The sequence below is a fragment of the Betta splendens genome, chromosome 14 (genome assembly GCF_900634795.4).
Source record: "Betta splendens chromosome 14, fBetSpl5.4, whole genome shotgun sequence".
NCBI lineage: Eukaryota > Metazoa > Chordata > Actinopteri > Anabantiformes > Osphronemidae > Betta > Betta splendens.
Genome location: NC_040894.2, coordinates 14,126,733 through 14,143,614, shown reverse-complemented (window position 1 = coordinate 14,143,614; position 16,882 = coordinate 14,126,733). Strand labels below are relative to the sequence as shown.

Sequence of the window (16,882 nt, the reverse complement as noted above, 5' to 3'; positions counted from 1 at the left end):
TTCTTTATTCTTAAGTTGCAGTATGTAAATTAAAGGCATAACCCTACTGTTCCATAGATTTCAAGTGAAGGTTATTTGATTTTTTAACATATAGTATATTTTTGAGCAAGAATAGGGGCAAGAATAGGTTTTTTGAGTGTACATTACTGTATGGTGTTGTTGTTCCTGCATTGTGCTGTTTGGATAGTTTTCCTTTGTGATCAATGCGTCTTTATTTTATTTTTTCTTTAACCAAAGAAGTTTACAAGTGATACACACAAGAGCCACTTTCACGATCACATCACAGACTTCAAATACTGACCTTGCACCAAATGAAACAAAACCAGTTCAAGGAAGTCTTTTTTTTTTGCAACAACTCTGGACCTCTTTATTTCTTAATTTATACCTGCTTTTCTCTGTGTTTACCCTTTTTACTGTAAAGATCCACAACTGCTCCTAAGAAAAGGAATTTGCGACCACATATACACAAAAGTGGTCCAGAACTAATTCATGAAGACTGAAACTAAACAGGATCACATGTGTAAAATAAAGGAACCCCCCACTTCACTAAGAGCTAAGAGGAAGCGACCTTCAAGGGAGGGAGATTGGGCACAGTCAATCAAAACAAAGCGATACCTTCAATACAATGTTTAAGTAACTGCACCTCTGCCTCCCCATCAGCCCTGGTTCAGGTGGCTGAAGTTGGTGATGAAGATCTGTTTTATTTTGGAGGTGCCTGGCTGGAGGTGCACATGGGGCCAGACGAGCGGTGACAGGTCCTGCATTTCTGGTGCAGGGCTCGCCAAGTGCAGGTCTGACGTGGAAGCTAGAAAGTAGGAAGTCTAGGAGACAGCGAGGAGTTGCCTGCTGTTAGAACAGAAATGGGCCGAGCTAAATTTAAATTTCAGCGGTTTTGTCGGTGCCCGCAATATCATTTAAGACGTCATATATTATCACCAGACTGCACTTAAAAATATAAAAGGAATGTTATTTTTATTGGGAGGAAGCTTTACTTTCAGCCATCTAGTTTGAACTGATATGAGCCCATGCAGGGTGCTCTGCATGTCTGACATGGCTGCTGTTTGATGCCCCCTGGTGCATTGGGGGGGTCGCTGCCTATATTTGTCAAGGTCAATTAATGAGTAAGCACCCCCCCCCCCCCCCCCCCTCAATTTAGGGGGGGGGGCATAAATTATGCAGAAAACACACTAAAGGACAAAATTAGACCTCTTTTGATTAAGATAATTTAGCACTTTTCACCACCAAATGCCTACATGGTATCCAGTCAGGTGTAGCCTACATCAATCCTTCTCTCTCCCTTCCTCCCTCAGCATTCACCCTCCAGCCTGCTACTGTACACCACAACATTGCTAGCAAGCCAAAGAAGAATGTCCTGCTTGGGCTAAATGTGTCCTGGTTGTGTTCATATACAGTCTTCCCTGCCTGAGTGGGACACCTTGATTCGTCTTCTCCGCAATAAAACAAAAGAAAGACCGTTTTTTTCTCAGCGGCTCTGTTGTGCGCCCCCACAATCTCCCCACCTCTGCACCTTTAAGGCAATGGAGAGAGAGAGAGAAACGCAGCTGCGGAGAAGAAGGGCTAATTCCACAGTGGTCTGAGGCAGGGCAGGTTATAAGCGCAGGAACCGGTGTGAGCAGTTTGTGTGTGCGGCTGCGGAGGGAAGATGCATGTGCTTGTTGCTCGTCGGACGGAGAGAGGCGGCGAAGAAAGACTGAGTTTTCAGCGCAGCTAACAATCATCTCCATGCGCTGTTCCACCGCAAAATATCCAACTTTTACGCGTTTTTTCTACACACCTGGGCTGACTCGGTCGACTGTTTTTTGTGCGCATACTAATTTATTCATTATTTATCGATTCTTTTTTTCATTCTGATTTTGGAGTCTTTTTGTTTTTGGTGTTGTTGTTTTACTCGTTTAACCGTGAAGCTGGCTGTGCGCATACAAGGTTTGTCCTTTGCGTTTTCAGCCTCTGACTCAGCAGCAGCACAGCTCACCTGGACCGGAGCGTACCAAGGCGACCTCCCTCATGTTCCACGCAGATCAACGTTTCGACACGGCAGGACGGCTGCACTGAGGTCCGGCGCGGTGCGGTGCGTTGCGGTGCGGTCAGTCCGGCAAACGGGAGGCGCACAGCTGTGGATTATACACTCCTGCACCAGGAGACAATCAGCAGGAAGAAGCTCAAACCTCCTCCTCTTCATCTTCCTCAGAGAGAGAGAGAGAGAGAGCGAGAGAGAAAGAGAGAGAGAGATTTGCAAGCTCAATTTTCCTTCATTGCAATTGACTTGTTGAAGAAATAAAAGTAAGGTATTACAAGAAGACAGAGTGCGGAGAAAAGAAGAAAAAGCATAAGCTTGGATATTGAACGGAGCGGGGCATGTGGATATTGGCTCTTATCTTTTCCCAGTGCATCTTGAATGGTAAGTGATGCATTTTTGCACACAAGGATATAAATGTATCTTACTTGTGTCTAAATTATTTTCTAAAAAAATTAAAGCATCTTCACACTATCAATTCGATATGTCCATTTATTTATGCTCTGGAAAATTAAACAGAGGAGGAGGCTGCTGCTACACCTTGACACAGGCAGTGTATCCATTCTCGATGTACCCACATTAACCATGATAGAGATTTAAGTACAAAGATGTTTAGCCTCTAATGCCTTTTAAAGATTTAAGGCGAACCTTTTTCCTTTTGTAAAAATGCACAGACACACACACACACACACACACGCACACACACACACACACACACACACTGGGAGCCAGGAGAAATGTAGGTTTAGCTGCAGCCTGAGCTAAACCCGAATTATTGACATTTCTAGTTTAGTCCTTATTTTTAGAATTTGTAAGCCATAAATTGAATAATTGAATCTCATAATAATTAAATTTCTTCCTAACATAGGGTTATATTTGCCTTTTAGCTTTTATTCTCCCCAGCCTGCACAGGGCCTAAGCCTGGATGCATTTGATTCCATTATTTACTAATTTTGTGTAATAACAGTTATCAGTCAGTCACAATTTCTTTGACGTAGATTGTTCGCCTGCATGTTTCAGAAAATCCTATCGTGTCCTGCATGTTTGTCGTGTGTACTCACTGTTTGTTCAAATTCCCAAATCGGTGAGATTCAAATAATTATTCACTTAGTAAGGCTGAAAAAAATGTAAAACAAATTAGTCAGATATTAAACTGATTTTTAAACTAAGAAACTCCTTTGTAGAATAAGATGCATGTTGATAATTTTTTTGCATATCTACCTGTGTAATGTAACTAATGCAATTTAATTGCAGTAATGTTGTCAACCGACGTTTACATATGATATCCGGTTTTGTTCATTTTGTTGGATCTGTGCAGCACCCTCTACAAGAAGGGTTAAATAGGTTGCCTGTGCTTTTTCTGGCAGTGCACCCGCCATATTAGAAGCACAGACATGGAGTCATTTTGGACTGGGAGAAAAAAAAAACAGACAAGCCCTTATCACCCTTACCCAAGTGCACATGTAACCAAATGTATTCAGATTCGAATTTGCACCATAGTAAATTTCTGAAAAGACAGGTTTGATAAGAGACAATTGTGGCGTTCTCTTTTCATTTAAGACTGAAGACGACTGATTTTTTTTTACAGCAAATACAAAAAGGGTGTGTGGGGGGGGTGAGGAGGACAAGAGGCTATGGGTTATGTGGGTGGGATGTGAGCGCTGTTGGGGGTTTTTGGATACAAAACTCAGCTTAAAATGGTTTTTTTTAAAGAGAGAAAAACACAAAAGTAGACACAATGTGAACTAAGAGTAGAGGACGTTGCATGAGGCAAAGATGACAGAAGACCATTTTGTGGCCATGCTGAAGGGTTCAGTGAAGGCAGCTGTTGTTTATAGGAGAAAATAGAGTAAAACATTGATGCTGGTGTTGCAAACACTTCTCTGCAACACATAGAGAAAACCCTAATGTCCATCTCCAGCTCCATGCGGTGTGCTGAGATCTGTGCTTGCTGAGCCCGATCCTTTGCTTCACTGGTGAATAGCTTTTTTCAGCCGCTTTGGTCCAGGCAACAGCGTTTGCAAAATGGCTGCTGCTAGAGGCATGTACGCGGAAACTTTGAATGGCAGCAACTGCACTCGCAATTGTGACGACTGCTACATTCGTGCTGTGCCAATCATTTCGACAGACTTGATTTGTTTGACCTTTTCTATTGATTCAGAGATGGAAATGCGGGTGTTGTGTCAGGAACAACCTGCGGTGCATTATCACAATCCCGTCTTTGTGGTGGGGGCTACGCTAAATCCACTGCAGGGAGAATGGGCTGTGATTGTTTTTTTTTGTTTGTTTTCTTTGGAAACTGTATTTTTTCTGCCGTTCCAGGGAAGATTTGACTTAATGGCCATATGCATCAGAATCGTACATTGTACAGCTCTTCTGGATGGAGAGATGCAGCTTCCTGAGAAAAAAAGGGCTCTGGTCCAGTAGAAGCTGCTGAGGTTGTCTCTATGGAGACCTGGGTAATAAGTGGTGCTGCAGTGTGGGGTTCAGTAACACAGCACTTTGTTCAGGTGACCCTGGCAGTGCCTCCTTTTCCTAGCGAGTCATTTTTTTCTGTTCACCCTCATTTCATCTTGTTTCCTGTTATCTTTCACCTTCCTATGTGCAGCAGATCCGGGTACATCCATCTCTCATCACTGCATGTAACAAAGTACTTTGCTAACTTTCGCTGCAGCTCCAGTTTACGCTGTTTATGAATAGCACCTACCACATCGCACAGACCCTGTTTTGCTCTGTATTGCCAATTTGAGGACACATTTGCAAGGTCATCTACAGTGGATATAAACAATTCACCACTGCAAGGGTAAAGCAGAGTTCACTCCAGTGGTGCTTCAGTTTTTAAAGTGATCTTGCAAATGTCTAACAAAAGCTAAATGGAACAGGAACAACACAGTCCAGTTATGAAGAGAAGAAAGAATCGGGTGGGAGGCAAAGTGTTGTTTTTGCCTGGCTGTACTAGAGAAAGGGAGGGGGGCTCCGATACATGCTCAATTAGACACTAATAAGCTGTGTAAATGTGCAGCACAGCTCCTCGGTTGGCCAGCTCTTAGTATCACGTGCTTTTGTATTTTTAGCTTTCGGCTTGCAATTAATGATACCTACCCTTAAAACAGACACATTTTAGGCAGGATTAATCCAGACTTTTAAAATATCTTCCTCTATACATGGTTATCCTGCCTTAGAGCCATGATGTGAACAAGCTAAAGACACTGGCATCTAAGGGCCTATCATAAGCAGATCCATGCACCACATTAACCCTAAAAACAGTGATTATTGTTACCAAACTGCACACACTTTACACTTAAGGTAAGATCTTCATTGGCATTTGTTTGTTTACTTAAAATGCATCCTCTTGTAGTAAACAAGAGCATATGCTTGCAGCAAGGTGTGAAAAGCATACAGTCAAGGTTGGGAAGAAGGTAAAGTTACCCAGGTCAATAATTAACCAATAAACCAATAAGGACATCTTCTTCCAAAGCCTGAAGAGAGGTTATTATTCCAATGAGCTTCCTTGTACCTTCTGCTTTCCCACCATCTATCACAAACGAACCCTGTTACAGAACAGCGCCTGTGGATGCTGCTAATGACGTTTGGCGGGGGGGGTTGTCAAATCGTCACCAATCAAAACAGCGCATACTGTACCTCCCAGGTCAAATTAAGGCCAGTGGGATACCAGGTCTACGCAGGCGACTGTCCTTTGGTTTACATCTGTCACTCCATGTAGAGCAGGGATGGGTTGACATAGTCCCAGCAAACAGCAGCAGAGGTCTGCTCCTCGTTGCAGGGTCAGCACAACAATCACCAGAATGTAGGTCAGTGTGTGTTAGCTGATTGTTTGTTGGAGTTGTTATTCTGGTAAAACAAACAATTTCCAGATCTACAAGAAGTATTTGAGTTATTACTTTTATTTAATTTGAATCATATACTATGAGTTTTAGTGGCCTTCTTTTGTCACAAACTCACTAATCATTCCAAGATTTGGCAGCGCCACGGGTCAAGATCTTCGTGTTGCCCCACTTTGTGCGCGCTTTGGCCACTCAGACACGAGAAGACTCGAGCATATGGTAATGGATGCACATTGAACTGTTAAAGGTTTCATTTAACCCAGACCAGAATGCTTAAGGAGATGGTGGTGTGTAGTGAGGCAGAAAAAGAGGAGGAAGGACGAGAGAGGGAAAGAGGGTGGGGGGGAGACACACACACACACACACACACACACAAAGTCAGCTAGTGTCAGGAGGCAGCTAAAGCCCAAAGAATCAAAAGAAATTAGTTTGGGTTTCAATGCAGAATCAAAGCTATTTTAGGCTCCGCATCAGAAACTTACACTGATGGACAACAAGGCCTCAAGGTAAATAAGCAATAGGACACAGAATTTGTCTTTATATCTGACTAAAGGAAAGATTAATGGAAATCAAGGGCCACACTCTTGTTGTATTGGTATCAAATCAAGTACAGTATATACAATGTTATTAAGTGGTGGAACAACTCTTATTATTTTCCATTTGATTGAACCACTAATGTGTCGTCTGTTTTTCTAAACTGTTTATCCTTTTGCTGTGTGTGCATAGAGCTTGTTTATGAATTGTTAAAGGCAGGAAAGCATCCAATGAAAATGTCACTGGCGAATGTCTTTGTCAGTGTCTTTGACTGGACAAATGTGTTGGCCTCAACCAAACAGCCATGGTTAGCATTCAGTGTCCAGCTCTACTGCTGGAGCCTGAAATGTGTAACATTTTCAGACATTCTAGCAAATGTTTCATTAGGGTGTTTTGAGCCCCCAGCTCCATTCCGCTCCAGTCTCCACTCTATCAGGCCTTCCCCAGAAGTGATTATGCTAATTGCTGTTTGATCAGATGATTAAATTATAATTTGATTAATCCTAGGCACTAAACGCTCTGAGTACATAGATGTGTGTTTTGCTGCAGTGTTTGCAGACCCCCCCACCCCCCTTCATCATCCCCCTCCCTCACCTCGTCATCAGGCAGCCAGTCTGACACACCGTCTAGCAGGACGGGGGGGGGAGGAAAGGAGCGGTGAACAATTGAAAAACTGCTTGTGATGATCCCAAAAAACCTGATGATTAATAATGAAGGCCTTTGGTGTGCGAGCAGATTGAGTGCGGGTCTTATGCAGATAGCTGCACTTTTCTCAGCCATTGCCTGTCTCTGTTACACTCAATTGAGCGTGTATCCATCAGGGTGATTTATACCCAGTGCTACATATGCAGACTGCAGGACTAAATGAGGATCATAAGGTGCATTTATGGAAAGCTTGTTCTATAATAACCATCCTTTCCATCTTTCTAAATTTAAGAATTGATCTGATTGATGCACAAAAACAATACCCATCTTACATCTATCCATTATTAATGGATGGATGTATGATACATATAGTATTAGGTATATACCTACAGTAATAAAGGGCCAGTTTCTGCTGCAGTACAGTGAGTAAACACACAATGCCCTCGCCTTTAAGGCAAACAGAGGGGTGTTGAAGGGAGCGAGGGCGGGGACAGAGGGGAGAGGGTTGGTGTGCTGGCAGGTGGAGGGGGGGGGGGGGGTGATATTTTTCCAAGGGGAAGGATGACTGTGACTGGTCAGACCAAAGGCAACAATGTCTAGTCATCTGACTCACAATCCCATTAATCCCCAGGATGTGGCCTCCGATGTCAACTGCCAGCTAATTTTGCCTAATTTTTTCATCTTTGTTTTCTTTTTTTACCATCACAGAAAATTTAAAACATTGTGGCACTGAAACAAAAATCTTTCTGTTAAACCATGCATATACAACATTATGACGAAGGTGTAATGTATTCTATAATGCAACCGACTCTTACCAAAGGTGATATCCAAAATTTGGAACCTTGTCTGGGCGGCACGGTGGTGCGGTGGGTAGCACTGTTGCCTCACAGCAAGAAGGTTCTGGGTTCGATCCTTTCTGTGTGGAGTTTGCACATTCTCCCCGTGTTTGCGTGGGTTCTCTCCGGGTTCTCCGGCTTCCTCCCACAGTCCAAAGACGTGCATTAGGTTGATTGGCTTCTCTGCCCGTAGGTGTGAGTGTGTGAGTGAATGGTTGTCTGTCTATGTGTTGCCCTGCGATGGACTGGCGACCTGTCCAGGGTGTACCCTGCCTCTCGCCCGTAGCCAGGTGGGATGGGCTCCAGTACCCCCGTGACCCCGCACTAGGGAGTAAGCGGTTAAGAAAATGGATGGATGGATGGAACCTTGTCTTGCTTGGTGTTCTACTGTATATTCAGGCAGCTATGGCTTGTATACAGTAGGATAGGCTGAACTGTGCAGTAGTGAACCAGTGTGTAAAGATGATCTCGAAGCTGTCAGCCTTCCTTCTTCATCTAATCTCCTCATTTATCCCTTCCTGCTGGGCTTACTGTCCTTACTCTGATTTTACCTGAGACCGCTTCCCCACCACCTTCCTTTTCCTCTCTCCATCATCCCACTCACAAATAGCAAAATAAGCCTACACATCATGTAAAATAAACTCGTAATATACTGTATTTTCCGGACTATAGAAATTTTAAAATTTAAGCCGCACCCATTAGACTTTAATACAAAAAAGGTTGTTTTATATATAGACCGCACCTGTCTGTAACCTGTCTATAAACTGCAGGTGTTCACATTGTAAAGAGATATTTACGCTGAAAGATTATACACAAAGATTTTGTAACTTTTAATTAAAGTAAGTAAAAGTAAAAACACAGCTGTGTTGTACAGCATTCAACCATCCATCCATTTTCCATACTGCTGAGTCCCATATGCGTGGTCGCGGGGGTGCTGGAGCCTATCCCAGCTGGCTATGAGAGGCGTGGTACACTCTGGACAGGTCGCCAGTCCATCGCAGGGCAACACACCGTACAGTGGCGTACCATAAAAGTAATTGACCACTATCACCGCTGCCTCGTCGTCGTTGTGTCTGAATTAATTCTCGGTCTTTCTTTCACTGTCTTTTCCTCATAGCAGATGGAGCTGCTGCCAGCACTGTTGTTTGTGCTCTGATGGACAGGCCTTTTCAACTCAACTTTTTTTAAGATGGCGATTGTTTTGGCTTTTGTTGAGCAGAGCAACTCCTGCGTGGTTTATGCATAAGAATAAATGAAACATCTTCACAAACTTTTTTGTAGAGTTAGCCATTTATTTAAGACAGAAAAAAAGAATACGCCTGTTGGCTCTGTTCATCCGATGGTCATCAAGTCAATCACATATGGGTGCAAAACAAAAAGAGCTGTACCAGAACATCAGTAGAAAGAGCACACTTAAGAGTAGGAAGACTAAGGGCGTATACAACACGCAAGTCTCAACAGCTTTCAGTCGGATCCGAGATCTGAACATCTCAGCTGTTTTTGGCGGCGTGAAGATCAGAAGAAAAAAGATCCACAAATTAGCCGCACCTGGCTTGAAACTGTGTGAAAAAAGTAACGGCTTATAGTCTGGAAATTACGATAGGTAGGTATTTTGGAGACAATAAATGCACCATGTAAACATTTTAGTCCCACTAATTGTCAAAATAGTTTTACTTTCACTTGTTTACTACTACTTGTTTACTTCACGTGAAAGGCACGGTTTCATTCATCATTCTTCGTTCACAGCTCAGGCTCTGTAATGAGCAGCAAGCACTACAGTACTTTTGAGATTTGTTCATTTAGATTTTTATGGATCGTTCGTTCGAATATTTGTCATGTGACAGCTACCAAGCGACTGACACACTGTTAAACAACAATGGCAGGGAAACTGCAAGTCACTTTATTGTGGTGTGTTTTTGCGTTCCTGGGTTTTCACATAGTTTGAATTACTTGTGCCATTTAGTGTATTATAACTTGTACATCTTGTCTTCAGTATATACAGTACAATAGTACTGTATATACAGATTTGGAAGATAGTTTTTAAACCGGATGGCCTTCCTGACGCAGCCCCTGTCTGAGGGGATTGAACCCACAACCTGGGCGACAGGAGCACTACCAGAGCTTGAGTTGAGCTTTTGTGATTACTGTAATTTCTGGTCTCTCACCTTCTGGAGGTACGTAAAATGTTGGTAATCAAATGGCACCAAGTTGCAGTCAATGTCACAGGTGTTTTTCAACATTTTCCGACAAACTCTTTTTTTAAACTGTAGAGATGAATGAAGTATCAGAAATAAAGCCACAAATTTAAACCTAATGGTTGCACAAAAGGACAAAGTTTGAATATAATGTGTCAATAATTTAATTGACAATTTTTGGAATGTTACTGTACAGTGTATTGAGTGTTTTAGTGCTGGGTTGCTCAGTGTCGTGGATCAGGATGAGGGAAGGACCCAAATGTACAACACCAGACACAGAAATGATTTGTTGGAGATTTAATGATAACGATTCAGACAGGGGTCAGGCAAAGGCAGTCAAATTCCAGGCAAGGGTCAATTAACAAGGCAGAGTCCAAAACAGTACCAACAGGGAGCAGACAGGACAAGGTCAAAAACACGATCCAGAACTGGTACACGGCAGGACTTACTTGGCATGAATGCTGGAATGTAGACGCAGGGATACGAGCTAGTCCTCTCTAGCTGGCAGGAGACTGAGGTGAATACTGGAGGCTAAGTACTATGGCTGATTACTAAATAGAAACAGCTGAAAAATCTTGTGACTGGGAAGGTAAGCAGAAACTAACATAACAGAACAGGCCCCGGAAATGGTAAAAATGAAGAGCAGTGACACAGAACCATGACACTCAGGAAGCCTAGTGATGCATTAGAACTGCCTTGTCTAGTTATTTTCACCTATTTCCCTTTTTTCTCAATATACCTTTTTATGTGTGTTTCATTGGCAGCAGCTAGAGCTTGTTTATACCCTCACACCAGTTTCTCCATTTGTTCACTCACCTCTATTATTTATTCTCCTTGTGTGATTTGATTTGCAGTGTTTATCCATTTTCCACGGTGGTGATGTAACCGATTCAGGTCTTCAAGGTTCCGAGTATGTGGGAAGTTCCCCCTCTCCTGTTAGCGCTTATGTAAATGAGTGTTCATATGCATCAACTAACCCTCTTCAATGTGACTCTCATCTCGCCCTCCAGAGAGTTAACGTCAGAGGAGGATATCATTGGTTTTACATAGCGGTTGCATGGCACTCAGCACAACCGCTCAACATTATTCATGAGGGCAAATTGGGAGCCAGAGATTTGGCAAAGTGAGGGGACCTTGTCCTGGATCTGTGCATCTCAGCTCAGCACAGCGCTTCTCTTTACTGCTTATTGTGTAAGCCCCTAGGGCAGAAGGGGAGGGGACGGTTGTTGTAACGTTGATGGGGTAAGGAAGGGGGGGGGGGTGATGCTTACTCACTGTCATCATGAAGCCATCCTCTCCACCAACCCCATCCACAGCCCTCCCAGTCCCTCTCCCTTTTTCTACTCCCTCTACCCTAGGCGGTCTCAGCAGAGCTCTGCTTTAATTACCTGCATTGCTTGCTAGGAGCTGTCACTGTGGCTCAGTGCTTGTTTGCCCCAGTGGAGCTGCCCTAATGTCTGATGCCCAGGTACTCAATGGAACACCACTGGGGTTGCTGACCTGGCGAAGGCCATGCTGTGGCTGAGTCCCATCTGGACTCCTAATGTTTAAATACATTAGCTGCATTGGGCAGAGCAGGCAATGTTGGTACAAAGAGCTCATGCACTGTGACAAAATCTAAGAAAAGGCCAAATGTTAGATTATCCTGTAGAAAACTAATCAATTACCTAGGATAATATGAAATAATATAGGTATTAATGTGATTTTTTATAACTTGAAAAGGGGGAAGAAGAGGCCTTGAACACAACTGTCTCTGATTGATTAATGATGCTGGGTTAAGGTAAATACAGACTGAGCAGAAAGCCTCTAAAATAAAACTGGGCTAATGCACAGGCCAATATACTCAGTGTGTTAGTGGGCCTCCTATTGATTAGATTTTTACTTCAATAAAATGTCTATGTAACCACTGATGGCAGAATGGACGCTACACACGTTACATGGAAAATAAAGATCTTGCTTGTTTTTTTTCTGATGAAGGGTCTTTGAAGCAGCTAATCAATTGCATATAAATCTGCATTCAAAAGTTACCAAAACCAGCAGCATTACTGGCCATTACGTGGCAGAGGCCCCGTAATAGGGGGCGATGCATTAAAAGTCACCTGTAATCCGTGATTAGAGGCTTCGATGCGGACTGGCAACAATAGGTGCTGACATGTGGGACTATTCAGTAGGAATAAGGGAGCCACTTTACTAACCCAACACGGCACACCTCCAGTCCCTACTCAGAGCTTTGCTGTGACAGAAAACACAGACAAAAAGTGCAAGTCCATCTATTATGGATGCATCACATTCATAATTTAACAATATCACTTTTTCCTCTTTGTGGTTTCAGTTCATGGAAAACTGATGTCGATTAAAACACGCTTCTGTTAGTGGGAGCATTTGAGCAAGGAGTGGGCCGGTGTTTTTTTAGTATAATAATATAATGGGACACATGTGTGAGACGCTAAAACCACCGTAAGGGATCAAACGTTGAAAAAGGGGAGAATTTGTACTCGTAAATGTGGAATTCATAAAAAAAAAAACAATTCATTAAAAAAAATATGCATAGTGGAAAAAATAACTTTGTATGGCTAACAGGGAAACAAAAAACAAATCTATTACAGTGACAGGGTCTTTTTTAATTAAAAAAAAAAAATTATATATTATATCAGAAATGTGGTGTAGACTTTCAAATCGGCTGAGGGGTCGACTGTCGGTAGTGCCACATAAATCTTTCATCCACTGTTCAAACATTTACTTCGCTCTTGTTTTGATCGTACTTTGGTATTTCCCAGATCATCAAAAGAATCTTAATAACATGCAAAAGGCACGTGTTACATATCTATTGTACGTGTCATATCTTACTACTTCCTGACAGCCGGTAATGAAATTACTGTTTAGCAGTGCTGCACACAAACACTTGGCGACAGCCAGCAGCCTCCCACGTCCTTCCTCCATGTGCATTGAAGAGAGCATTGTGATAAATTGTGATGGTTTGTTCCTGGGCTGTTAATTTACAATTGGATATTCCCAAAAAGTCACATTTATGTAATTTCTGCTTAAACAGTCACAAGCAGCGTGTCCCATATTATACTGAGTCAAATGCAGACTTGGCTAAACTGTTGGAGATAATGTGTCGTAAAGAGGAATTAATGTTTATTATATACTGTATCTACTGTGGTTTTTGACTGCAGTGTTTTTATTAGGTGGGCCTTGTAAAGGTTCCCTAGATAGAACATTCAATAAATTCAGTTCAATTTTATTTATATAGCGCCAAATCACAAGGGTATCTCAAGGCACTATGCAAGGTGAGGTTTAAGACTTTACACAACTAAACTGAACAAATCCTAATCCCACATTGCATCTAAAGATATTACACTTCCTTTTTCAGCCTCTCTTCTCAGTTTACAGTTTTCTTCATGGCTGCATTTGTGTGTAAAGGTGGAGCAAGTCTCAATGCGAGAGAGAGGGTCAGTAAAGCGTGAAGGAGAGGTAAAATTTAGAAAGGAATACGAACCAAGGGAGTGGGGGATGAAAAAGACAAACGCGCTGAGATTTAGCTGCGATCAATAGCGAGGAACAACCTTCTCGTCTCTACGTCACCTGTCCTGTTCTTCAAACCTCCGTCTCTCCGCTTCTGTTTGCTGCTCACAGTCACTGTCTGAGTGCCTTTCAGCATTCCCACCTTCTCACTCCGCCCCTTTTGTTAGCCTGAACTGCACTGAAATATGAATGCGCTCCTTTATTATCTATATGAATTACTGGTATCTGTCCATCAAGCCCATCTTATCAGTGAACCAGCCACCGAAAAAGGGCAAGCGCTCTCCATTATTTATGGGTTCGTGCAAACAGCAGCCCTACCTCTTCACTGCCACCTTTAACTCTCAGACCACAGGGTGATAACAGTAAAATACAAACATCCATAACTTACTTGCACGTCTTAAACACAGGTGTTCATTATCCTAAAACACCTGGTTTTGCATTTGTACCTTTTCACTGGTTTCACAGGTTTAAATCTCACTCTGTCTTTCTTTAATCACACCCGAACAGTCACAATAGCCCCCAGATGTTTAGCAGATGTTGAGTTTTTATGATCCTCTTCATGGCAGCTTTGCCTACTTGAGAAAAGAACAATCTGTTACTCAGCATGATTACAAGGCTCTAAATTAATGCCTGAGAAGGTTTTTTATTATAATGAGGGAGGATATTGAGTCTAATAATTTTAGCTTCAAGTAATCTTTGCAATGTGTTCTAAATGAAATTTGGTGATAGTTTATTATGTGAGATTACTAGAGTGCTCAGATACACAATACACCTACAGTAGGTACATCCATCTGCCAACTGATGCGCAGACATTCCTTTTTTCACAATATGTCACCTCATTTGAAGAAAAATTTGAGTCATTGGATAAACATTCCCCCCAAACTGTCTCATGTTGTGGGTTCTTGGCCTTTTCCACCAGGGTCTTGTAGCTGTCGACAGCTACAACCACTGGCTTGCCAACACACTACAACCCGGCCTCCGATTGCCACACGTGTGAAGTGAGCTTGGCTCCAAATGTGTGGAAACACGTGTACGCCGCGTGATTGCTTGTCAGGCCCAACGACTGGCGGGTGGAAATGGCCGGTGATTCGAATGCGCTTATTAAGAATTTATGAAGCGCTAAAATGTTTGGTCTCTGGGGAGGGAGGATTGGCAGCTGTCGCACAGACTGGCAGGCAAGCTGCTGAGAGGAGGGGGAAGCCACATTACCACAGCACAGAACGGAAGGATACAGTATGTGTCTGATATTCACAGCGGGGGACTGATAGTAGCTGTTCACGCAACTAATACAACGATAGATTAGTCACCTCCTCTTCGCCCACATCACCATCTGTTCATTGAATTATTGTTTGTCATTCCTAATGCACTGGGCCTGAAACGTTATGTTTGAGCTTGGCATCACTGATATTCAGGATTTTTTTTGCGCCTTTCTAAAATATCAGAATGAATGTGATATGCTAAACCCCTGAGTTTTGGACTGGAAAAGCTTCAATGTTGTGTCCGCTGGAATTGAGTTCCAGAGTTTGAGAGAGCAATGCAGCTGAAAGCCCAAACTAAAAGTTGAGAGTTGAGTTTTCCCTGTATTTGCATATTTGCTTTTTGAATACTAAAATATTATATAAATAGGATGTGGACCTATTGGAAAAAGGGCTCTCTCCTGGCTTTACGCCTACAGCGTTGACATCACAGGTCTCTTCACAGTAACACAGCATCATTGCATTGACCTGCTCCTGTAGCTGGAAAAATCCTTTCATGGACCAACATGATAAAATGACTGTTTTTATGTATTAGGTGTAAAATATTGCATTATTTTAGTTGACCACAGGAATAATATTATCATCATCATCATTTCAGCAACACATGAATTGCTGTATTAGGTGAAACTTGTGTGCCCTTCAGTATTGCTTATATGTTCCTACCTGAACTGATCATTTTCTAATGCTTTTTTTCCAAAATAAAATATTTGATCATATTGGTTGGGCTACAACTCTACTGTGCCTGCTTAACTGACAGCTTTCTAGTCATCTATGTCTTAGTATGTGTGTACATACTGTACACACAGGGCTGCTTTAGAGGACGGGTGTGGCCACTGTGTGTGCTGTATTATTTCTCTCTCTGCAATGTCTCTTAGCAGACAACCAGACTTACACACTCCTGCAAGCTTTCTGCAGTGCAGCTGTAATCCAGTAAAACACCCACTCTGCCTAAATACTAAGAAAACCAGCGATGCAGGATACCGTAGCACAGTTTGGACCCCTACTCTGTGACGTACTGGGTGTAACTATGCAGTTTTTAAACTTTTAAGCAATGCAGGAATTATATTTTAATTGAAATTGAAACAGTTACTAATGATTGTGTTTGTAATGTGATTTATCTTCACAGTTCTCTGTGAAGATCTACGTTCCAGCTTATATTTTGTCAATGCATCTGTGCAAGAGGTAGTGTTCGCCAGCACCACAGGGACATCAGTGCCCTGTCCCGCCGCAGGCGTGCCCTCTGCCTCACTGCGCTGGTACCTGGCCACCGGCGAGGAGATCTATGATGTGCCAGGGATTCGCCATGTACACCAAAATGGCACCCTTCAGATCTTCCACATCCCCCCTTCGAGCTTCAGCAAACTCATCCACGACAACACCTACTATTGCACAGCGGAGAACCCCTCAGGGAGAATCAGGAGCCAAGATGTTCACATTAAGGCCGGTCAGTTGGTCTATTGAAGCATTTTCTCACTCAATATTGGCAGTTTTGCGTCTCACACCTGTCTGTCTCCTCCTCCCAGTCCTCCGAGAGCCCTATACTGTCCGAGTGGAGGACCAGAAAGCCATGAGAGGCAATGTGGTGGTCTTCAAGTGCATTATCCCCGCCTCAGTGGAGGCCTACATCACTGTTGTGTCCTGGGAGAAAGACACAATGTCAATCAACGCAGAAAGTAAGTCACGGCATCTTTGATTGTTTCTCGTATTTTGATGAGTCATTCTATTGTTCTCCTTCGAACAGTGGCTGCGGCAGTTTAGCTGAAGTTCACCCTGGCTAAGCGTCAGTCTGAGTGAAGTGGTGTTTGTCCTGTGTTCAGGAATGTGACAACAGGGATATTTGTCCCTATAAAAGGCCTGCACCAGTTCGCCAGGCCTGCCTTGTCTGCGCATATCTGTGCATCCACGTCTGTCTGACCCAGTGGCTGCAAGGTCCCGCTCCTCTCCCTCGTGCCCGGTGCTTCCACGAGAGCGCAGGCCGCCAGCCGTGTCACTTAGCCTCAGTGTATTGACC

The 16,882-nt window shown here is 43.0% G+C and overlaps 1 protein-coding gene across 4 annotated transcripts in view; it reads left to right on the top strand.

Moving 5' to 3' along the window:
- The first annotated feature begins 1,389 nt into the window (after positions 1-1,389).
- Positions 1,390-16,882, top strand: part of LOC114869177 (cell adhesion molecule DSCAM-like) — a 58,489-nt gene continuing 42,996 nt past the window's right edge. Inside the window, exons 1-3 of one of the 4 annotated variants that reach the window (XM_041073670.2) lie at positions 1,390-2,419; positions 15,998-16,315; positions 16,395-16,544. In XM_041073670.2, coding sequence (XP_040929604.1) covers positions 2,377-2,419; positions 15,998-16,315; positions 16,395-16,544 — 511 coding nt within the window. In that variant the 5' untranslated portion in view covers positions 1,390-2,376. The remainder of the gene's footprint in view (positions 2,420-15,997; positions 16,316-16,394; positions 16,545-16,882) is intronic. The other 3 variants (XM_029173143.3, XM_029173141.3, XM_029173142.3) reach the window with 3 other exon arrangements.